At 45.5% G+C, this 23768-nt stretch overlaps 2 protein-coding genes and 1 pseudogene across 2 annotated transcripts in view; all 3 read left to right on the forward strand.

Annotated features, from left to right (window-relative positions):
* Window positions 1-5795, forward strand: part of KNSTRN (kinetochore localized astrin (SPAG5) binding protein) — a 19891-nt gene extending 14096 nt beyond the window's left edge. The window contains exons 7-8 of the transcript XR_012507626.1: window positions 504-664; window positions 4262-5795. The gene's annotated coding sequence lies outside the window, so the exon portion shown is untranslated. The remainder of the gene's footprint in view (window positions 1-503; window positions 665-4261) is intronic.
* On the forward strand, window positions 5606-14333 carry LOC141578036 (small ribosomal subunit protein eS17 pseudogene; annotated as a pseudogene).
* A 182-nt stretch (window positions 14334-14515) lies between these two features.
* Window positions 14516-23644, forward strand: IVD (isovaleryl-CoA dehydrogenase). The gene is made up of 12 exons (XM_010965140.3): window positions 14516-14712; window positions 15923-16012; window positions 16250-16301; window positions 16860-17029; window positions 17415-17508; window positions 17701-17837; window positions 19105-19201; window positions 20609-20702; window positions 21189-21270; window positions 21768-21872; window positions 21979-22051; window positions 22687-23644. Exons 1-12 carry the CDS (start codon window positions 14560-14562, stop codon window positions 22818-22820), a joined length of 1281 nt encoding a protein of 426 aa, XP_010963442.1. The 5' UTR covers window positions 14516-14559; the 3' UTR covers window positions 22821-23644.
* Window positions 23645-23768: the final 124 nt, after the last annotated feature.

Raw genomic sequence — 23768 nt, forward strand, 5'->3', positions numbered from 1 at the left:
CTTTCACCTATAGTCTTCTTGTCTCATTATTGCCTCATCATTCTACAGTTTTTGATGAAGTTGTGTGAAATAAAATTCACATTTTATAAAGGTAAGACAAGAAAAATTTAAACATAAAAAGTTCTTTTCTTCCCTTTGGTCTCCTCTCTCCCCACTGGGCATGGTGTGTCTGCATTATGCATCTACCAAACCTCCCCCATTGGTAGAAATATCTGCTCAACCATAAAGAGCAACATTCTCCCAGCATCAATGAGATAACTCCTTAAAGATAACAATCCTTCTTGATCTTGTAAGGGGCCATGATGACCTATCACTTTGTACTTGCAGGTCTGGAATGTGTATACTATCAGTAACATGTCATCTAAGGTACAGCTGTCTCAAAAAACTTATAACTGTGTTTTGACTTCTAACAGGTGGAACAGTTCTTAGAGCTTTCTGAGGGGCTGTTCCTGGGCTATAATCCACAAATTCAGCTTGAATAAAATTTTCCATTTCTTTCATAGATTGACTACTGATTAATTTTCATCGACATATGCTTGGCATAGTCAACAGGATATCAGAGACACCCACCAGAGGACACCTGGAAGATGCCTCAACCAGCACTCAATACCAGCAGAAGGCTCTTTGAGCCTCACTGGCTTCTCAGGATCCTTCAGGTGTTCCGGTGAGTTCTCCTGATATCTGGATCTTACTGTTTGGATAATCCTGAAAATTTTATTTGAGCTGGTTTTTACTTAAGACTTGGGGTCTTAAGGGGCACTGGTGCATTTCCTGGGCAGGGTTCTAGGGGGATCTGGACAGGAAGTCCAGGGAAAGCATAGATGGCTGGGTTTTGTTAAACTTGGCTTAACTTAAGGGGAAAAAAAGGGTAAACAAATATGGTCTGAACAAAATTTCTGTTAGTGAAATGAGAAACTGGTTATTCAGCTCCAATGAATAAAGGGACATTTTGCTCCTTCTGGCCACAAGGCATCCTCAGGCAACTGAGGACCTAGCAGAAGTGTCTAAGGACCAATCCTCATGATGTGTAGCAGTCCTACAGGGGAACCCCAGTAATGACCATTAAGTAAATACTGCTCGCCTCAGGGGGTGCAACCTATGGTGGTTTTAGACTGTTGCAGGGAGAAACTAAGACACATAACAGAGTCAAACTGACTCAAGGGTAACTCTTTGGGGAGCTAGACTCAGAAGCAGCACATGTGCAATCAACCACACTGTCCTCAGAAAACTGAGATCATATTTCATACCTTAATCAGACTACCAAATTAATAATGAGAAATGGTGTCTCAAGGGCCAAGCAGCTCCCAGATGGACAGTCACCCATAGGAACCCCAGCTGGATTTATGTATAAATGTAAAGTTTCCTAAGAAACTGATAGGAAGGTCTGACCAAAGACAGTTTGTCCCTGAAATGGCCAGAAAAGGGCACTTTCAATTTACCTAAGTTGGTTTATTTATACACTACATTAGAAAAAGCCAGCTATAAGATCTAACAGCTAGAATGGGAGACACATTTTGATTGGTACCTGGAAGCCTCAAAATGAGGTTTCTTCCCAAAGAAAATAAATTGGGCAAAAATCTGTCATTGCAAACAAAGGCCAGGAGAGACTATTTTTGATGATTTTGAAAGGTTTGAAAAGGTATTCAAGCACCACTCTGGCATGGATCTGGAGAGTTTCCTAAACTATCAATGTGATTCAATATTAAATTCTATTTTCCTAGAAGGAATTGATGAAGAATTGGCACAACTGGTTAAAAGACACGAACCTGACTGGGCCACTATGCACATTAGAACACTTGCCACTATTACTGACAAGCTTCCTAAACCTTACAGAAAAGAGAAAAAGAAAGGGCCGCCAAGATTATAAATGTGCAGCTACAACGGCTCAGTGGCCCACCAAGACCACCTGGCCCAAGTCTTAGTAAGTCTTGAAACAACCGTACCTGCTTTTATTGCAGAAAACCTGGGCATTTTAAGAGACTGCCATGAGTTTAAACGAAATTTAGGACACGGCAAGGTCAACAAGGACTAGGGATCCTCTGAGAATTATGAGAGGACATTCTCTCTCCTCCTCACTAATACCTTAGGGGAAATTGAGATAACGATAGAAAAGGAAGCATCTAAGACCCTCGTTGACAAGGTGTTGCCAAAACACGGCCTCTGTACCCTGCTGGTCGAATTGAGACTCGAGGACAGACTTTTGGATGGAGTAGAAAAGGCAGCTTTATTTCTTTGCCAGGCAAAGGAGGTCACAGTGGGCTAATGCCTCTAAGACTGTGAGCCTGCTGGGGAGAGAAGGCAGGGGATTTTACAGTAAAAGTTCAAGAGTTCAAGGGTTGGAGCTAGTTTCCATAGAGATTGCATATAGGGCAACAAATTGTTGCAAGTTGTTCTTGTTTTTGCAGATGCAGAGGTCCCCTTCTGTCTACTGGGTATGAAGTTCACCTCTGGCTTTGGGACTCTCTTAAGATCCTTGTACCTAGAACAAAGGATGCATAGGAAGGTGCTCCATGGAAAAGAGCTCTAGCAAAAAGCTTGTACATTTTAAAGTCAGGTTGATAAATGCTTTTAGCCTTTTAAGCAGTCTGAGGCCTGGGATGTCCTGCTGCAGGCTGAGGCCTGCAGCTTGAACAACAGGATACAAGGAAACAACAGAGGGTCAAGAGGAGGGCCCTGGGGGCAAGGGCAGGCACCAAGCATGATCCCTGCACACAGCACCACAAGGAGGTTGGGTGGACCACCCAAGCCTCCCTCCTCTGCAGCCCAACCCTGGTCAGCAAGAGCATGAGAAAAACCCTTTAAACCATTATACAGCTAAGCAGGTGCAAACACCACTACAGATATCAGTTGGTCACCAGTGATGACAATAGAGTCCTGCTCGGTTACAAAGGGACTACCTTATTTGTTTCTAACCCTATCCCCATTGCATTTCCCTCTCCCTTGGAGTAAACAGTCCATTCAAATGGTATGGATTTCTAATTTACCTCTGTGAGTTTTAAATTTCCAACCAACAACCTTTCAGCCAAGAACTATCATAGGGAGACATGTGTTCCTTTTGGTGAAGTATGCTCCAATTCATCTGATGGGACGAGATCTTTTAGAGACATACAATGCCCATTATTGCCTTTCCACCTAAGGGTGAAATAATTTTAGATTTGGAGAATTTAGATGCAGACCAGAGCTTAATTACCAAGAAACTGATGGTTGTGAAAAAACAAGAGTTCAGACAGATCTAGGGGAGGTTAACAGTCTGCTGTTGCAAATGTCTGAGGAATTATGGTCATCCTCCTCCTCAGACATTGGGAAAATCAAGTCAGCTACTCCCATAAAAGTAATTTGATAATTCCAAGCCTCTACCCAATATTCAACAATATCCACTTAGTCCAGAAGCATTAAATGAAGTAAGACCTATTATACGGGGATTCATTGATAAGGGACTTATAATCCCTTGTACTAGCCTTTGTAACACCCTGATTTTGCCAGTAAAAAAGCCAAATGTAAAAGACTGGAGGTTTGTTCATGACCTAAGAGCTATAAATACTACCGTGCTCCCTCACCACCCTGTGGTTCCTAATCCTCAGCCATTCCAGCAGACACCTGTTACTTCTCAGCAATAGACCTATGTAGTGCATTCTTTAACAATCCAGAAGAGGAAGAAAGCCAGCACCTCTTTTTTTTTTTTTTTTTAATGTGGGAAGATCGTCAGTATACCTAGACAATTATGCCACAAGGCTATACTGAAAGCCCCACTTATTTTTCTGTAATACTTAAAGCTTACTTGGTTGATGTTCACTTTCCTAATGGCTGTGTCCTAATCCAGTATGTAGGAGATTTACTTTTGTGCTCTAGAAGAGAATAGGACTCTCAAAAAGACACTACCCCTCTGTTACAACAATTAGCTTCCAGGGGGCATAAGGTGTCCAAGAACAAGCACCAATTCTGTTTACCAATTGTGAAATATTTGGGACAGTTGTATCTAAGGAAGGATTGTTAATTAGTTCTGAAAGAATTAAGGCAATCCTGGCTTCCTCAAAACAAAAAAACAGCTGAGAGGTCTTCTAGGTCTGACTCATTATTATTGGAATTGGTTACCTAATTTTTCCCTTATTGCCTAATGCATCTATATGTTACATCTTACCAACCAGACCCAACTGAATGTACAATGGAAGGAGAAAAGATTGTAGACACCTTAAAATCTTCATTGACTCAGGCATTAGGCCATCCTAATTATAAATTCCCATTTTTCTCTTTGTGCATGAAGATAAAGGAAACCCTAGGCCTGTTAACCCAGAGGCACGAAAACCAGCATCCACCTGTGGGATATTACAGCCAGCAGCTAGATTCTGCTGTATGAGAGGAGTTTCAGCAACAGCTCTCTTGTGCAAAGCTACTGAAGAGCTCAGAATGGGATCTCCTTGGACTGTCTATGTTCCCCACTCAGTCAAATCTCTCTAATATTCTCATCCTCAGCACTTTTCTGTAAGCTGACTCACCTCTTATGAGATATTACTGTTCTCTTTGCCTAATATTACTTTGGCTAGATGCAACGATCTTTGCCCTGCAACTCTCCTTGCAGCACCACGGGAAGAAAACAACTACGACTGCATTCTACTATCTGATTATCTTCTTACTTCTGGGAGTGATTTACAAGAGACCCTTATTGATAATGCTGATTTAATTTGGTTTACAGATGGATCTTACTTAGAGGATGAACGGGGACATTATTTAGCTGGATGTGCAGTTACATCCACTGTGGACATAATTGAGAGTTCTTATTTACCAGAAGCAAAGTTCACACAACAAGCTGAACAACTAGTTCTAATCAGGGCTTGCCAGCTAGTCAAAGGTAACATAGAAAATATTTACACCAATAGCTGCTGTGATTTTGGAGTGGCTCATGACTTTGGAATGCTCTGAGGCAAAGAGGATTTCTTACATCCTTGGGTCAACCCATAAAGAATGGGAAACTAGTCTCAGATCTATTACTTTACACAGTTTCCTAAGCAATTGACCATTATCAAAATACCTGGACATTCCAAGTCTGGTTCAATAGAGGCCAAAGGGAATCAGTTCGCCTACTCAGCAGCAAAACAAGCTGCTTTAAGCCCTGTTCCTGCCCAGCTCTGAGAATGTCACCACTTAAACCTAAGCCTAGTGGAACTCCTAAGAAATTTCTCCTACAGGCTCAAGAATCAGCCCCAGAAGATGAAAAACAAAAATGAAAGAAGAAAAGATGATTCTTTGATCCTACTGCTCATGTCTGGTTTAGACCAAATAAGAGACCATAGTGCCTGTAGGGGCTCAATTACCCTTACTTCAGCAGGTACGTTCCATGACCCATTGGCTTCTGAGAAAATGATTTTATGACAAAAACAGTATATTTGGAAGCCTTCCCCTAGGGTAGCCCACCAGGCATATGCTCAAGGAACTATTTGTCCTAAATACGTCTGAAAAAACCACTCCATGGGTCACAGAGTCATTCTCTCCTCTTTAAGGAACCCTTGGACTCTTCATCCAAATGCTAGCACCTCACAGTTATAAATATATCTTGGTAATGGTGTGTATGTTCTCACATTGGGTTGAAGCCTTTCCCAGCAGAAGAGCAATGGCTTTAACAGTAGGTAAACTGTTACTGGAAAGAATAATTCTAGTTTGGGGAATCCCTCCCGAGTAGCATAGTGACCGAGGGACTTACTTTACAGGACAAATCATTAAATCCATTTGTGATATTTGGCCAATAATGCAGCATTTCCACTGTGCTTACCATCCCCAATCTTCAAGATTGGTAGACAGAAACACATGGTACTATTAAAACCCATTCGGCAGTTTCCTCTTTTGCCAAAATTGCAAAGAAAGTAGCCTGGGTCAACATCGAGAAGTACTACGTTCACCAGGGCAACGACTTCCACACCAACAAGCACGTGTGCGTGGAGATGGCCATTCTTTCCAGCAAGAAGCTCCACAAGAAGACAGCAAGTTATGTCAATTCTGATGAAGCAGATTCAGAGAGGCCAGGTGAGAGGTATGTCCTTCAAACTGCAGGAGGAAGAGAGATAATTATGTTCCTGAGGTCTCAGCCCTGGATCAGGAGACCATTGAAAGTAGATCCTGACACTAAGGAAGTGCTGAAGGTCTTGGACTTTGGCTGTCTGTCCAACCCACAGGTCCTCAGCCTTCAGTTGGGATGAATTTCAAAACACCACGTGGAGCCCTTTGAATCTTTCTGCTGTGCTGTAATATTTTCAGTAATGCTCAGACAACAATAACAAAAAAATAACCCAATTGGCAAAACTCTCAGAGTCTTTTGATCTTACATGGCCAAAAGCTCTCCCACTGGTGCTTCTAAACCTTAGGTCTATTCCTTTTGGTAAATATCAACCATCTCATAAATAAATAAACAACTCTCCTTTTAAAATAATCACTGGGTAACGTCTGTGCTTAGAAGCAGCACATATGTGAGAACACACTGTCCCCAGAAGGTTTTTCAGATCTTATCTCTCAGATCTGAATTAGACTATAAAATTAATATTAGGAAATGATGCCTCAAAAGCCAAACAGAGCCTATGCAAACAGCCACCTATGGGAATATCAGCTGGATTTATATATGCTTGCAAGTATTTGACTGGGAACTAAAGGAAACTTGGCCCTGAAATGGCCAAGATGGGGTTCTTTTGGTGCTCCAAAACTGAATTTTGAGGGAGGTAGAGATTAAAAAAAAACAAAACAAAACCAAAAACCTGACATTTGAATGCACAGTTAAAGCTGGCAGTCTTCTGTGCCTGCAGGGTACTGGAAACAACAGTGGTGTTTTTCTCTTTTCTAAAACTAGATTAGCAGGGAAAATATGTATAGGGCTAGCTCTGTGAATCCTTCAAGTTGGAGAAACATCTAAATTGTTGAAATTTTAGAGATCTCTAAAACTATGCACCTATCTTAATTGGTATGCGGAAGTCCCCAAAGTCTTCAAAATTCCAAAATAGCCTCATTGAAAGATTTGTTGTAGAAGGCTAATGAAAGATAAATGATCTAAAAGGTAACTAAAACTTGATTGCTCCTATTTATCCTCCGTTGAGTACCTATTCTAGTTATCTTCTGTCTGAATTTCCTTTCCACTCTGAAGACACTATTAAAGACTACCTTTAGAAATGGGAACACCTGAAGCTCTAGGCGAGCCTCTTCAGATCAAAGATCAAACCGTAGTAAAAGAATTCCTTAAACCCAGGGAGAATCCTCAAAAGTGTTTGGAAATGGATTATCAACCTGAGAGGCCAATGACAGTCTGACTGAACTGACCATAGCTGATATTCAGAGCCTGACAAGAATGCTTTGGGGGGGCCTCCTCCCCTAGGCTAAATAAAGGAAAGTAAAACATTCCAACATAGGTGAATGAGTATGTCAGTCCTTTGATATCTTTGAGGCAGCCACCCAATTCTTTGAGGTAAAACAACTGTCCTTGTTTTACAAATCTAGGTTTCTTGTCTTAAGAGATTTGTAAGTACAGAGGAAAAAAAATTTTTTCTGGCCTTAAAGGAACAAAGTTCCTAGAAGGAACTTGACTTTCTCCTCCTATGTCTTTGAGATGCAATTGTTCTACCTAACCTTCTCCTGGAAACCTTATCTCTGCCATAGTTTTAAAATGCAAATTTCAGAAAAGGGGTTAGGTAATTTGGAGCTTGATTGGTCAAGGACAAATAGAATTCCTAACTGTCTTCTCCAAAATATTAGTAAAAAGAGTTTAACCATCTAGACAGGTAACCTTGATTTCTGGCATCTGCCAGAAACCCAATTTGAATCCAACCTCTTTTGTAGCAGCTGCCAGAAACCCAGTTTGAATCCAACCTCTTTTGTAACTGATGGGCTCTATATCATTGCATCTGATTCCTGGCTGAAATTTTGGAATGGGAACTATGAGGTCCCTGTGTGTTTGTGCCTATCTATGTGTGTTGTAGATGTGTGGTATTGCCAAAATTAATTTGTAAAAGAGTTCTACTTAACTGGCTTAAGGGAAATTAAGCACTTACATAAATACACAGAAATATAAAAGAAACTGGCCAGAATGAATTTTGGGTTCATGTGATCTAGGAAATATTCAGTATTGAATTAATATATGGTACTAAAATTAGCTTAAGTTTGGTGGTTTGATTAATACAGACATGTCTTCAGAGTCATCAACGTTAAGTAAAATACTTCTATTGTACCTAGGTTTACTAGAACTCAAATAAGACCTTATTATTCCTGCTACAAAGTTTGTCAGCAAGAAAAATGATGAAAATTTGAGTAACTAAAATAGAGATAAATAAGATAAGAGATTTTTAGGTAAACTCTTTAGGAATAATTATGTCTTAGGAATGTCTACTTAAGAATAGTCTTTCCAGACTTTCTTGCTGAGTCAAGTCAAATGATGGGATTTTGTTGACTATCCCAGGTCGTTTAAAATAGGATAAAATATTGGAACATTAATTGCTGGGTGGGTCTAATTTTACCTACCTTTTCCTTCTTCAGAGAGGAAGACTAAAGCATAAGTTTTCCAATCAGGAAGTGCTGGTATGGCAAATAGTTCACAACCACTTATGTCTTGGTTTTTGCTGGAGATTAAGGTATTAACATTAAAAATTGTGATATATGTAATTAAAGCTACTATTTTAAAATATAATAAGGGAAACATTTCAGTATGCAAGGAAAGTGGGAGGCACATTTTCAGTGGAAAAGGGTATAAGAAATAGAAATGCATTTTGTTAAAGGAAAAAAGGTGGCTTTGTCCTAGAGCTGGTTGTTTCTGAATGGAAAAGAAAACAAGAGACAGATTAACATGGATACAGAAAGTTGTGGAAGGTTTGGGGAGGAGAAACACTGAGAGAGTTTTGTGTATGGTCAGGGTTGGCTAAGATTGAATTTAATTAAGAAAATAAATTTCAAAGGTAAAGTGATACAAAAACTTGAATTTAGTTTTTCTAAGAGGACAAAGTTTTCTTAAAATATTGAACTGCTTTTGGTAATAGATTGTGTGAGTTTCTCTTTATGTTTAATGATTTATTATAATCTTTGAGATCTTTTATTATCATTTTGGTTAAGTGAATGGGTATAATTTCACAGTAATCTGTGATTCTATTTGACCAGGTGTTCTGAAACTTTTTTGATATTTTGACAAACTTCCTGAACATCAAACTCTAAATAAAGTTTGTTTGACTTCTGGCTAACTTTGAGGTTTTCCAAAGGGTCCCTGGAACACTTCAAAATATTTTCTTTCTCTCCACCTCAGAGATCAACATTCACCTAATTAGGCTTAACTGATATATAAAATTACATGGGAAGCATTGTTTAAATGAGTGATGATAGAACTTCTAGGGTTGTATCATATGGAAAAATGTTATTAATATTCTAGAAATTATATGGAATTCCAAAAAAAAAAAATCTGGTATGTCCTGGTAAAATGTTATCAGTCATAATTTTAGTAATTATCTTAAATTGTTGTATGTTGCAGCAGTAACCAAATTTCTTTTCAATTGCATTGTAATCAGATCTTTAACTTTGCGTTTTAAAGTCTTTTTTACATTTTAGACAGTTATTGTCATATTCTGATGCTTTTGCAAAAATGCTTCTACTTCAAGAAGATTCATAGAAAGGACTTTTTGACAAGTCCAAGTTTCTGACAACTTTCAGATCATACCACTGAACTGGGTAAGAAATTAAAGAATTCTAATGAAAAACCTGAAGGCTTCATAAAACTGTTAACAGAAGATTAAGATCAAGGATTAGTCATAGGACTAATAGGACATAGAACTGAGTGAACTTATGAATATGGTAATAATTTTTGGTTTTTGCCTGAAATGTTACTGGTTTTTCATCTGTGTTTTCCAGATAAAGAGAAACCTGTCCACTCAAGCTATGACTTACAGCAGTTTGGTAAATTACACTTCTAAGTAGAATTGAAACATTTATCTTTTCCCTTTACCTGATCCCTCCAGAATTTGGAAAGTCTTAGGTTCCCAGAAGCTTTCTCAAGTATCTGTGGAAGGCTACCCCCTAACAGGTGCAGAGATTTCAAGGTATTTTGGTGACCTTAAGAGCAGAGGAATTCAACCACATCTATAGATATCACAGGTGGAATCTGTGATATGTCCTTGGCATGGCTTTCCTGGCCTTGAGGTTTTTAAAAATTCAATCTGACATTCCTTATGAAAAGTTCCAGCACAGCCAATTTAAAATAGCCTATGTGTCAGTTAACCAGACTTATTTTGCAAACAAATTAGTCTTAATTTGGCTATATTTGGTAGAAATAAAGGTAATTTTAGAGAGATAAAGATTATGTTTCAGTGACTGTTAATTTCTAGTTTTGTTAATTGAGATCCATATTTACTATGTAAGACTCACTTTCCAGATAGCTCCTTATAATGTTTAGCCATTAAAAGGACATTAAGTTTGTTAAATTTATAACCATAATCTAACTCTGGGTGAGGATCGGATTTGCCAAGATCCACAACAAGGCGATTATGCATACTGGAAAAGACGTCAGATAGAGGACACTTTACGGCCACGTTAGAAAGGACCATATCAGACATCTTCTGAAAGAATTGCAATTTCTGTTTCTGACACTCAACTTCAACTAAGACTGGCACTACCAGACCAGGATGAGAAGAAAACATCTGAAGTAGACAGATGACTAAAGATGCTGGACCACGCCTGTGTATGGATTACTTTGACAGTTACTCACACTTTTACTTATCAACCAAATGAGCTCAATCATTTGGAAGTTTCAAAAATCAATCCAATTCCTGAGCTTGTGGCCAATTACCTATGTCCAATACTCCCAGATTTCCTTGGTGGTTTTCTCCTCCCCAAGATTCTAGTTGGATGACCCTTAGAAATTTTTATTTTAAAAGAAAGAAACTCAAGTACCATGTAAGCTATTGTTATTACCACTATCACAGAGTGAGACTCATTTACCTGGCCAATTAATGATGCCTGTTCTGAACCTGTCCATAATGGTCCTTTTCATTAGAGGTTAAATATTGGGCAGCTCCTGAAAGGACCCAGTGAATTATGGAACCAGTTTATAACCTTGGCTCTCCCCAGGTTGGTTAGGGAGATGCACAATTGGTTTGGCCCAAGTTCACTTACAGGCAGTCTTGGAAACAGCCCCTGCCAACCTGTCAATCTACCTTTAATGCATGCACTCTGGTTTCTATCAGTTTTCCAATGGTATGACCATTTGGCCATGATATTTGTTAACTCATGACCCATGAAGAGTCAAATTCCTGCTTTGAACAATCCTCTTCCCAGTTTAGGGGAAATACTAGAAAAATGGTTTGGTTCAGGGGGATCTTGGCTTAAGTATTTGTTAATGACATTGTTGCTCCTACCAGAATTTAAATTACAGTTTGTGGAACTTATAAGCTGAAAGTTTCTTGCCTTTCATGCTGTGTGTCATTTATTTATACTAAGATAATAGTTGTGGGGCACACAACATGGCCCGTTGGTAAGCTAGTGACACACGGGCTGGTAAAAGAATTTACCAGAGATAAAGTATGGGAACAGAAAGGAGTGTATTAGGGTACACCGTCATTGACCACAGCAAGCCAAACAGGCAAGGGGTGCCTGTGTGAGCACTGAGGGCTGGTTGTTGTGGTATTTTATAAGGTAGGGTCACAAGATGGCTTATCGGCTCGTGCACAAGTCTCTGATTGGTTGTAGGTGAGGTAAGAGGTTTAGGGTCCATGAAGGGCAACGGAGTTTGATTCTGATAAGGTAGGCATTACCTGGGGCTATTAGTTTGTTAGGGGAAACACGCTCAGTAAAGAATGTCAGACATCTGAGAGCCTAGGAATGGAGGTCATTGGACTTTGAAGGACATCAGTTGGCCCAACAATAATGACATCTGAATGACTTGAATCTAGATCATGTCTATAGTTCTCTATAAAATAATGGACATATATAATGCACATGCAAGGAAAATAGGCTTAAGTCTTCCTGGGCAACTTGGAGTTGACTGTAGGTCCTTGCCAAATATCCTGCTAATATAACCCCCAAAAAGTGAGAACTGGGCTATTAGGACCGGGCCTCAAGGGACATAATAGATGTCAGGGCAGGCAAGCAACCACCCTGGCATCCAGGGACAAAATATTTGATCATCTAATGCCATCTATCAAAAGATTAATGCTCAAAAGAGGGAAATTGTGAAATAAAATAAACATTTTATGGCAAGATAAGAAATATTTAAACATAAAAAACTTTCTCTGCCCTTTGGCCTCCTCTTTCCCCACTGTGCATTGTGTATCTGCATTATGCATCAACCAAACCTCTTCCATTGGCAGAAATGCCTGCTCAACCATTAAGAGCAATGTTTTTCTAACATCAACAAGATATGTCCTTAAAAGATGACATTTCTTCTTGATCTTGTAAGAGGCCACAATGACACTTAGATCTGGATTGTGTAAGCTGTCAATATGTCATTTAATGTACAGCCCTCTGTCTCAAAAAAAAACTTATATAACTGTGCCTTGACTTTTAATGGGCAAAACAGTTCCCAGTGCTTTCTGAGATACTGTTCTCAAGTTATAATCTTCAAATTTGGCTTGAATAAAATTTTCCACTTCTTTCCTAGATTGACTGATTAATTTTTCAACAACCTGAATCCCCAGTGGCTTCCAGGAAAGGGTTCTTAAAGGCAACATTTGGGGTAAGGGCTGCAAGGTGCATGACTTTCTTTTGATTGGTGTGTAGTGAAGTAACAGAGTGATGTTTCAGTAATTTTAATCATCTAGGGTCTAGTGTTTGTGATCACTAACCTCCACCTGTGTGTGGGATGTCTTAGTTTCTGCATAATAACTCAGATATATGACAGATAGGTTCATATATCCCTTGAGGAGGAACTAGGACTCTGTTTTATTGCTGCACTATTGTTTCTTGACTGCTTTTCCTTTGTTTCTTCATTCCCTTGCTTCCCTAGTTAGTAACTGCTCGAGTCTGTTCTTTGGAACTCAGGGAAGGCCTAGGAGACTAAAGTCTTTTTCTACAAACAAGAAACAGGGACACAGAGGGGCTTTTGTACCTGTGAGGGCCCCACAAGTTCCTGCTCAGTTTCGAGGTCACCAACGACTTGCCTGTAGGTAAATCCAGTGGACTTTTTTAGTCTTCATTTTGGCCTTTAAGCAGCTAGGGGCACTACCACCCTCCTTGAAGTTTGGGCTCTTGGTTCTCACCGTGTTGAGCTCTCCTAGGGGTAGTACAGAGTCTTGGAGAAAAACATTCTACCCCAATGGCCCTTGAAAATAGGGTAATGTGGGAGTCAAGACCGTGCTTGGGGTCTAGGAGAACCTCTATTTGCAGTTTACAGGGGAACCCTCTTCTCCAACTAGGGGACCCTTGATATGAAGAAGAAAGTATTTTGGTCTGGACAAGCTGACAGAGCCCGACTTTCGTCTTAGGTCTATTTGAGACCTTGGACTAATGGGGCACTGTAAGAAGGAATAAAAATCTTTGTCATTGGGAGGATATTGCTCAGCGGTAGAATGCTGTGCTTAGCATGCATGAGGTCCTGGGTTAAATCCCCAGTACCTCCATTAAAAATAATAAATAAACCTAGTTATCTCCCTCACTCCCCCACCAAAAAAAAGCTTTGTCATCAAATATGTAAATCTCCTTTACTCCTCCTAACAGCCTTGCAATGGTTGGTGGTGTTTTCATTTTATAGATATTTTACAGATGATGAATTAGTCTGAAAAGATCCAAGAAACTTGTCCAAAGCCCCACAGCTAGGTGGCAGGACTGCAAGGCTGTTCCCACACTCAGGGCCTGATCTACCTGAGACTAATTGTTCAAGGGCACTGACCCGTTCCCGCCCCTACTCCCACAGGGGAGGAAAACAGCAAGGGCGGAGGAAGACAGAGGCTGAACTTCACCAGCTCTCCTCTTTCCCCTCACACAACTCTTCCTTTCCTGTCTCCCCATCCACCCAACCCCGTTAAAAGTAAGTCCTGACTGCCGTTTTTCTGTGCATCAAATAATTTGGAAGACAGCAACTCCTTAGCAACCCCCTTCCCACAAAACTCGAATCAAAACCAAAAACCCTTTTGCATAACAAAGCAAATTTTACTGAGTTATAGTCACCGTGCACACTAGAGCGAGCGCTCCTTTCTGAGTTTTAGCTATCCCAGATTTGTTTTAACAATGTATTGCCAAGCATGGGACAATCAGTGGGCTTTTCCGTTTGCTATTGTAACACTTGCTTTCCCACAGAAATAGACACCTGCGGTTAGGGATTACTATTTCGTCGTAGGGGAGATACTATATCATCTTTTCAAAAAGAAGACACTTTTCTTGCTCCTCAACTTAAAAAAGACCCAACTGGGGATGACGCCAACAGGTCCCACACCGGAGCAAGCACAGCGGCCCCTTGTCTGTCCGCGGACGGTCACCGCTGAGAGTAGCGCGGAAGGTGATTGGCTGCTGGATACCCACCCCTCCTCGCCGATTGGGTGGCGGCAGCGAAGCCGGTTATTGGTGGAACGAGCAGGGCTGGCTTGCAGCTGCTACTGCTCCCGCTCTCAGCACAAAGAAGAGATGGCGACTGCAGCTTGGTTACTGGGGCGGCGCGTGGCGAACTGGAGGCTGCAGCCGCTACTGCAGCCGCTCGCCGGCTTGATTACCCAGCGGGCCAACTCTCTGTTGCCTGTGGACGACGCGATCAATGGGTTAAGCGAGGAGCAGAAGCTGGTAGGGAGCCTGACCCCTTTCCCGGCCCCATCTCCCTGCCCGTGGTCGCACTCCTGCCTGGCGTTCATCCAGCCGCGGCGTGTGATCGGGCGGGGACTGTAGGAGCTCCAGCGCGGGGTGGCTGCGAGCCTCAGCCTCTACTGTGTGAAGGCAGCAAGGCCCGGCTGCTGGAGTTAGACTAGAAATAGTCAAGGACAGAAACATTCCCGGAAGACAGGGTGTTTTGGTGGAGGACTGGCAGAGCTACTCGCGTGTGGAGAAAGGGCCCTCTGGCTGGCTGAACTCTTCTTACATCTCAACACTGTCTAAGGCCATGGTTCTCAAACCTGGTTAATAACCACCACTGGGATCTTTTTCGAATACACACCTCAGGGTCGGGGGTGGGGGGGTTGAAATTCACAGTGTAGTCTACTATCATTCTTCAGCCTATCCGATCAAAGCACAAAGTTGAACAGACACTTGAAAGATGTCCTTACTAATGAGACTAAACCAGAGCCTTTCGTGGAGGAAGGAGACTGTTCACTTGGATGCTGACTTGAAGTTCCCGGGTGATTCTCCTTTGGCTCTAAGCAAGTGCCTGAGCTTGCCCAGAACTCCAGTCACCATCTGCATCTGCAGACAGAACTTTGAATCACGTCAGGCAGAAAGTGTTCAATTCTAGTTTTCAGGCTTTCCTGATAAGAGGAGTTTTTAGGAGTGGGTGGCTGGGTGGGTGTAGCTCAATGGTAGAGTGCATTCTTAGCTTGCAGAAGGTCCGAGGTCCTGGGTTCAATCCCCAGTATCTCCATTAAAAAGAGAGAGAGTTTCTAATCTCTTTAGTAAAGGTTCAGGGGCAGAAAAGAGCCTGACACTGCAGAGTATGTGGCTGGAGCACAGTGAATGGGGAGGAAGGTACTGGGGAAGGGCCTAATGGAGTCGCCTTACCCAGGGCCTTCCAGTCCTGGATAAGGAGTTTGTCTTTTAAGTACAATGGAAAGCCGTGGAAGATTTATGCAGGGGAGTGACATTTTAGAAATAATCTTCAGAAAGGGAGGTGAAGATCACCTCTGAGGAAGCATAAACTGGTGGGACCTCTAAGTTTCAGTTTGATGCTGTTTGCTGAGGTTACTTGTGGCCTGTTTTCCTGAAGGTGTGCTCAGTAGTGGAGACGCTGTCCTCAAGGGCAATAATGTACTGTTTCAGTGGTGTCCGTCCCCCTCTCTCCCTCTAGCTTCGTCAGACCATTTCTAAGTTTCTTCAGGAGCACCTAGCCCCCCAGGCCCAGGAGATTGATCGAAGCAATGAATTCAAGAACCTGCGAGTGAGTCATGAGGCCCACACTGAGCGGGGAGGGGGACAGTCTGGGAGCTGGGCTGGGGGAGGCTGGGACTTGCACTGCTGCTTGGAAGGACTCACACAGTCTTCTGGTAAATGACAGCTCCCTAACAATGCGGCCCCTTTCTGTGAGGTGCTTGGGTCTCGTTGTCCCAGGTGTGCCAGGCACCTGTGACTGGCTGCCTTCTCACAACCCACTGCACTCACTCCATTCTGTTGGCAGGAGTTTTGGAAGCAGCTGGGGAACCTTGGAGTCTTGGGCATCACAGCCCCTGGTGAGTCTAGTTTCTTTCCCTACAGAGAACTTCTCCTGCATGTCCTTTAACACCATTCTCAAAAGAAGCAGGAAAGTTGGGGAAAGAGTATACTCAAAGAAATCCAGAACCTTCTCCCTCTTGGACCTGAGAAACGCCCATTAACTGTCAGCCCAGAGAAGATTAAGCTCTTCCCTTTCTTAAGCAGTGATATCAAGAAGACAACAGGATTAGGTCAGTGTGGTTCACTTGGATCACCTTAAACTCCCCATGTTTCATAAGTTCCTAGGTGATTTGGGGAGTTCGGAAAACTCCAGATCAAGCAGTGGTCTTAGCACTGACTGTCTTGTGAACCACACCTCAGCTGACCTGAGGCAGTAGGCAAAATCAGTTCTGTGAGTTAATAAGCTGGCTCCATAGCATTGGCCTGTTAACGTTGGTAACCTTACTAGAGGGAACTTAGAATAAATATGTACTGCCGGGGTGTTTCTCTGCCACAAGTAAATGTAAGATTCCTATCAGCGTCCTGACTTTCCCTGGGCTGCCTTTTCCATTCCCACCTGCCCCCACCCCCCCCAGTTCAGTATGGCGGCTCCGGCCTGGGCTACCTGGAGCACGTGCTGGTGATGGAGGAGGTGTCCCGAGCCTCTGGAGCAGTGGGCCTCAGTTATGGTGCCCACTCCAACCTCTGCCTCAACCAGATTGTGCGTAACGGGAATGAGGCCCAGAAGGAGAAGTACCTCCCCAAGGTGAGGAAGTGCACACGCTGATCTCATGTTGCACGCGGCTCCTTTCCCACTGGGGAGACTTGCTGTCTGTCACATGCCACCCTGAACCTGCGAGGGTTAGGAAGAGGTCAGGGACTTGCTTTAAAATACTTCAGTCAAAAAAATTTAAATTAGGGCCAGAACACCTGGGTTGGTCACTGGACAATATCTGCAGAGCATTTTGAGAAACAGAAGATGGGACCAGCTTCCCTCGCAAGGGGAATGGGAAAAGAAGAGAGACCTTACCTATACCTGGTCTGAGAGAAGTTTGAAGGGGTGTCATGTGAACAGGCAAGAAGCAGTATTGGTGAGCCCCTACAGGGTACTTCTGAAGTCATAACTAGGCCCTTTGGGGTTTTCCTTGCAGCTAATCAGCGGTGAATACATCGGAGCCCTGGCCATGAGTGAGCCCAATGCTGGCTCTGATGTTGTCTCCATGAAGCTAAAAGCAGAAAAGAAAGGTGAGGCTTCTCTTGATGTGGGAGCTGAAATGAGTAGACCTTCGGGGTGAGGGAGCAGTGATTGGGGATGGCCTCTGCTGGGTTTCCAGAAGTGTTTCCCAGCTGGGCAGCTTGCTCAGCGGGAGGTCTGTGGACCGGCTGGCTCAGACCGGCCAGCACAGTTTGCACAAGTAGCCAACTCCCTGTTCTTAGGAGATCACTACATCTTGAATGGCAACAAATTCTGGGTCACCAATGGCCCCGATGCTGACGTCTTTGTTATCTACGCCAAGACAGATCTGGCTGTTGTGCCAGCTTCTCAGGGCATCACAGCCTTCATTGTGGAGAAGGTGAGTGTAGGGGAGTGTATAGTGGGAGGCTTCTGTTTCCTGAAAGTGGCACCAAAGATGAGCTCCTTGCAGTGATAGCAAAGACAGTGCTGCATGCTCTGCCGAGGCTCCCTCCTGGGGTGGGCTGAGGTAGGAGAGGAGACTGAAAGGAGAATGACCAAAAAGTGGAGTCCAGGGAGGATGGATCAAGTCTGAAGACAGTGAAGCCATCCACGGAGCCAGGCCATACGGAGGTCCAGGAAGATGAGAACTAAAAGGAGGCCACCAGCTTTAACAATGAGGGTGTCACTGGTGGACTTGGATGTGGTAGCTGTGGGAGACCAAGGTGTGAGTGAGGATGCCGGTGGAGACTGAAGACTTCCAAATCTTGTTAGTAAAAGCAAGAGGGAGGCAGAGCAGGAGTTAGAATGGAATGTTGGGAGTTTGAGTTTGCTTTTAAGAATGGGAGTGAACTGAGCAAATTTTTTGGTAAGGAGAAAGGAAAATTGGAGAGGGAGAAAGTGAGCTGTGTAGGAGCTAGTGAGCAAAGCACAATGATGAGTTAAGGGAGAAGAGGCAAAGGTGATGGTGAAGGAACCATCTGCCTGGTGACCGAGGGGGAGAGGGAGGGCGGGGGAGTTGGTAGAGAGGTTCCTGAATGAGTGCATGAAGGTTTGCAGTGCCCTCTGCAGGGACCTGGGGAGAGTAGCTGACTGGGACTGGAGGACAAGAAAAGTGAGTAACCTAAAGGGTGTGGCTGAAATGGAAACTCTCTAGGTTGAGTCGGGTGCTCTTATCTTCTGGAGGAAGGAAGCAACACCCGGTGGCACTCTGCTGGGCACCTGCCAACACATACTGCGTCCCATTAGTACAGGCCAAAGCATCAGGTGCTTGATTTGATCCCGAGCGGGACTCAGGTACAGGTGGCAGAGGAACAAGGTGGCAAAGGAACTAAGTGGGCTGGTGAGAGTGTCTTGAAAGTGATTTCCCCTGAGGAAAGGAAACAAAGCCAGGAAGTGTCAGGAGGGCCTCGGGGATCTGGCATTTCATTGGGAAAGAACTGGTCCGGTGATAACTGGGGGGAACGGAAACAGCAGCGGGGGAGGCTGCGGTCGGGTACGGGTGCTAGGGCTGGTGCTTCTGGAGTAGGGGCATGGGGAGTAGAACGCAGGTGTGCCAGGCAAGGACGGGGACTTGATGGAAAGATGGGTACTTCCCAGGGGTCTTCCCTCTCCTTGGCCCCTTGGGAGGTGCTCTGTAACGAGGGCCACCTTTTGTTCCCGTAAAGGGGATGCCTGGCTTCAGCACCTCCAAGAAGCTGGACAAGCTGGGGATGAGAGGCTCTAACACCTGTGAGCTAATCTTCGAGGACTGCAAGGTTCCTGGTGAGTCCCTGAGAATGTCCTGACCCTGTCACAGGTTGAGAAAGCCCATCTCTGGGTTGGAGAGCCTCACCATTGTTCGCTCACCAATGGCATGTGGCCAGATGGTGGGCCTGCCACTGGGTGCTGGCCCACTGGCCTGTAGGTGTAGGACTCGGGCTGGACAGCTGTCCTTCCTGGCCTGAGCCACTGCAGCTGTATGCCCGCCTGTGGCTGCAGGAAAGGGTAGTGTTTCCTATGTGAATAACATACTGGGCCTGGGGCTGGTTTTCTGGTATCCAGATTAGAAAGGTAAGATCTGCCCTTACCCACCCGTGTCCATCAGGCTTCCTTGTATGTACATTTGCCTGTACAGCCTGTGTGAGGTATTCATTAATGATGCTAAAAACCATCTCAATAAACTGATGGAAGTCAGAATTGGTGAAGGGAATGCAGTTCAGTTTGAGTATTTTCTGAAGTGTAATCAAAAGTGCTCCAGATCATGAGAGCCAGCATTCCCACAGTGTGCTACCAAGACTGAGGGCACAGATCAGATCACCAGTTAGGTTTGCTGTGTGCCTCAGCCATAGACTATCCGTCTCCCCCACAGTCTGCCACCCAGGAAAAGTTTGCTGTGGTTACAAGGAGTATCTAGGGAGGGGCGGTCGGTGCAGAGCCTTCTTGATCAGCAGGAAAAACTCTGCCAGCACTGACTCTGCCAGCATGTCAGTGGTGCCAGCTTTTTACACTCAGCTTCCTGCCCACACCTCCCCAGGCCATCCAGTGTCCTGGCTTCTGGGATGGGGAGATACCCAGCAATGTCTGTCACCAGCACTAAATGGCCCATCTCCTGGACAGACTCTTCCATGGACCACCTTGGGGAGGGTGGTGGGTGATATTGACCAGAGCAGACTCAACCTAGGGGATAGAGTAATTCTCTGGTTCCTTTATGAGCACAGGTGTAAAAACAAAAACAAAAACGCTAGGGAGAGGTTGGATGACTTCTAGACAAAACTAGCTTTTCTTTGTTCCTATCCAAGGCAGCTCAAGAAGAGAAGGGGAGGGGGAGGGTATAGCTCAGTGGCAGAGTATGTGTTTAGCATGCACGAGGTCCTGGGTTCAATCCCTGGTACCTCCACTAAAAATAAATAAGCCTAATTACCTAGAGAGAGAGAGAGAAGGGGAAGATCTAAAGATTGGGCCTTTGTGTCTGGTCTTGTGGCAGGGGGCGGGTGTCCCCTCTAGCAAGCTCCATTTCTGATGGGAAGTGGTAAACTTTTCTTCCTTTTCCTCACCTGGAACTCTAGTTGAAGGTCAGGTGACATATTTCCATGCCTTGGAAGAGAGCCATGTTACCAAACCGAGTAGCTTGCATAAAAGTGAGGCAGCTGTGATAGCCCTTTTCCCTCTGACCAGCACTTTTCCCGGCAGCTGCCAACATCCTGGGTCATCCAAATAAGGGCGTCTACGTGCTGATGAGTGGGCTGGACCTGGAGCGGCTGGTGCTGGCTGGTGGGCCCCTTGGGTGAGTGCGAGGCTGCGGGGGGTGGTTGGGGCTGGGCTTTTGCAGCCTCCTTGGCAAGTGGTACCTTCCACTTGGGGGCTGATGGGAGCCACCTCCCTACCGATAAGCATTCTCTCCTGGAGACAAAAAAGAACCTTTCCTCTCATGTTTACTTTCTTTGCACTGAAGGCAAATATCATTCAGCGGCGGACAGTAGGCCTGAGGAACCATTCTGTTCAGTTACTCAGAACATGAAGCAGGGTGCCTGGGCTCTAACCGTCTACGCAGGGGTCCCGCCACTCCACCTGGTCTCAGGAAGGAGCAGTCAGTGCAGTGACTGAGCAGGGGTGACGAGTCCTCATGCTCCTTTTCTTCTCACTGGGTCACCAGCTCCTCGCCTCCCCTTGCCTTGCTGTCCCTCAGGCCTCTCTGCCCTAGCATTTTGCCACCCCAGCCGGCAGTGGGCGACAGTGAGGCCCGTTCCCAGCGTTTCCCGCCTTAACACAGGCTCATGCAGGCCGTCCTCGACCACACCATTCCCTACCTGCACATGAGGGAGGCCTTTGGCCAGAAGATCGGCCACTTCCAGGTGAGTGGGATGTTTTGGCTGCGATGCACTATTCGCTGGGTTCAGGTTTTCTCTAACAGACAAGCCAGTAGGGCATGTGCTGTGGGCATTTACTGTCCTTCACCTGCAAGGCCTTCATAATGCCACCTGGCTTTGTAAGTTGTCGGGAATTTCATCTCCTGTCACCGCCCTTCCTGTTTGAGATGAATAAACAGGACGCTGGAAGCTGCAGGCAGCAGCATTTCTAGTCCTGCTTCCTGGGCGAGGCCACTGCGGAACAGTAGTAAGGGTGGTGTGGGTGGGGGGCTGGTTCAGGGCACGGTGTCCACAGGGCCACGGCATTTTGACTCCAGACCTGCTACCATCTCTGTCATCCTAGGCAAGTCCCATCTCTCTGTGCCCTGGGGTCCCCATCCCCAGCTGTCAGACTGCTACTGCTGACCTGCTTTTGGTAACCAGGGAGTGAGCATGAGAGGACCGTGTCTCCACACTGACCTGTGACCTCCCTTTGTGCACAGCTGATGCAGGGGAAGATGGCAGACATGTACACCCGCCTCATGGCCTGTCGGCAGTACGTCTACAATGTCGCCAAGGCCTGTGATGAGGGCCACTGCACCGCCAAGGTCAGGGCCGGACCCAGGAGAGGGCAGGCCAGGGCCAGGGTGGCTGCTGGGCCCCTTCTGTGTGACCCCGGCCGGCTCCTCCCTGATCCAGAGCCTCCTCCCGCAGGACTGCGCCGGTGTGATTCTTTACTCAGCCGAGTGCGCCACACAGGTGGCCCTGGACGGCATTCAGTGTTTGGGTGAGTGGCCCCCACTGCCCACTTCTGGAGCCTGTGGCTGCCTCCAAGGAGAGGCTCCACTTCTCACCCTGGGCTGCGGCTGAGCTGCACCTTCAGGCTTCTCCTGCCCCACTTACTGGGAGGGCATAGAAAAGCAAATGGGGAAAGTGCCAGAGGCTGCACGTTGCTACTGCCTTCCCCAGTGCCCCCCTCACCCTCCCTACCTGGTCCTGTGGATGCTGGGAAGTAGGGAACAGCCTCGTTTCAATGCTGCACCATGGTTAAGAGCACTGACTCAAGCCAGACAGCCTGGGTTCGAGTCACGACCCTACTGCTTTGTGACCTGTGCAAATTGCTTCACCTCTCTGGGCCTGGCAGTGCTGTGCAGTATAGCTGCTTATCCCCTTCTCCATGTCTACTGATGATTCTCCCCACCTTCGCCTGGTATCCTCAGCACTTCCAGCCCCTTGTCCACCTTCCCCCAGCTAGGCATTTCCCACACTCTCCCTCTCACCACCTTTTGCTTCTTCTCTTCTATCAGTCTCTCCTCCTGGCCCATTTCTATACACTTGGCCTTCTGTTTACATGACTTGCTTTCCTCACTGCCCATTACTTTTGCCGTTGTTCTTCCTTCTCTGCCCAAACCCTGGCTGCAGGTGGCAATGGCTACATCAATGACTTTCCCATGGGCCGCTTTCTGCGAGACGCCAAGCTATATGAGATTGGGGCTGGGACCAGTGAGGTGAGGCGGCTAATCATCGGCAGAGCCTTCAACGCAGACTTCCACTAACCCCAAGACCTTTCGCCCCACTTCCCAGCACCTAGAGGCCTTTCTCTGGAAGGAGAGATGCGGCCGCTCTCCTCCAGGCAGGCCCCGCTGCTCGACGGCCGCCGAGCGCCATGGGCCTCAGATCGGGGCCAGTCCACCAGCCCAGGAAAAGCAGGCAGTGGCTTAAAATGGACTCGCTGGGAAGCATGCTGGCTCTTCTGGGGCTCTCTGGGAGGGCTTTGGTGACTCTCTGCCCTTGCTGTCTAACTTCTGAGCCCTCTGACACCCCTCCACCTCCCAGGATAGGCACCTTTCTCTTGGTTGAGGCTCTGCCAGGAAACCCTCTCCTCAAGGACACCAGAAGCATTGCCCCTCTCCATTTATTTGAACTTGTAGCCTCTTTTCTTTCTGGGGAAAAGTACTCCTAAACCTAGACTTTGCTTCTGCCAATTTCTAGAGGCCTCGGCTCCCGGCAGCTTGTGAGTAGGCGCTTGCTCTGCAGCAGGCCCTCGATCCCTTTCTTCAGGGCTGAAACCCTACCACGCTGGGGTGGAGCTCTGGGGATGGGCATCTCAGAACACCTGTGCCACCCAGAATCCACGGTGGGGCAGAGGTCAGCATGCTCATGAAGGACGGGCTCAATGCCTCCAGCACTGGGCGGCCACTGCCACCATCCAGTCCTGGCCATGTGACAGCCCACAGCTGACTGGGCAGTAGTCCTGGGTTGGCTGGCTCAACTCCAACCGAGGCCGCCTGCGTACATTTCTCTGGATACCCTGTGGCTAATTTCGTTACAACTGCACAGTGGCTGCTGCCATTTCAAATTAAACATATTATGAAGCAAACCCATCTGCTTCTAAACTGGTGTTGGGGAGAAGCAATCTACTTGCTACTGCCTTCTGTCTGGCTCAGCCCTGTGTCCTTGGAGAGTGGCTGGTCCAGGTCCTGCTCCTGCCCTCCAGCCTGCTC

This window comes from Camelus bactrianus, chromosome 6, assembly GCF_048773025.1.
Source record: "Camelus bactrianus isolate YW-2024 breed Bactrian camel chromosome 6, ASM4877302v1, whole genome shotgun sequence".
Lineage (NCBI taxonomy): Eukaryota > Metazoa > Chordata > Mammalia > Artiodactyla > Camelidae > Camelus > Camelus bactrianus.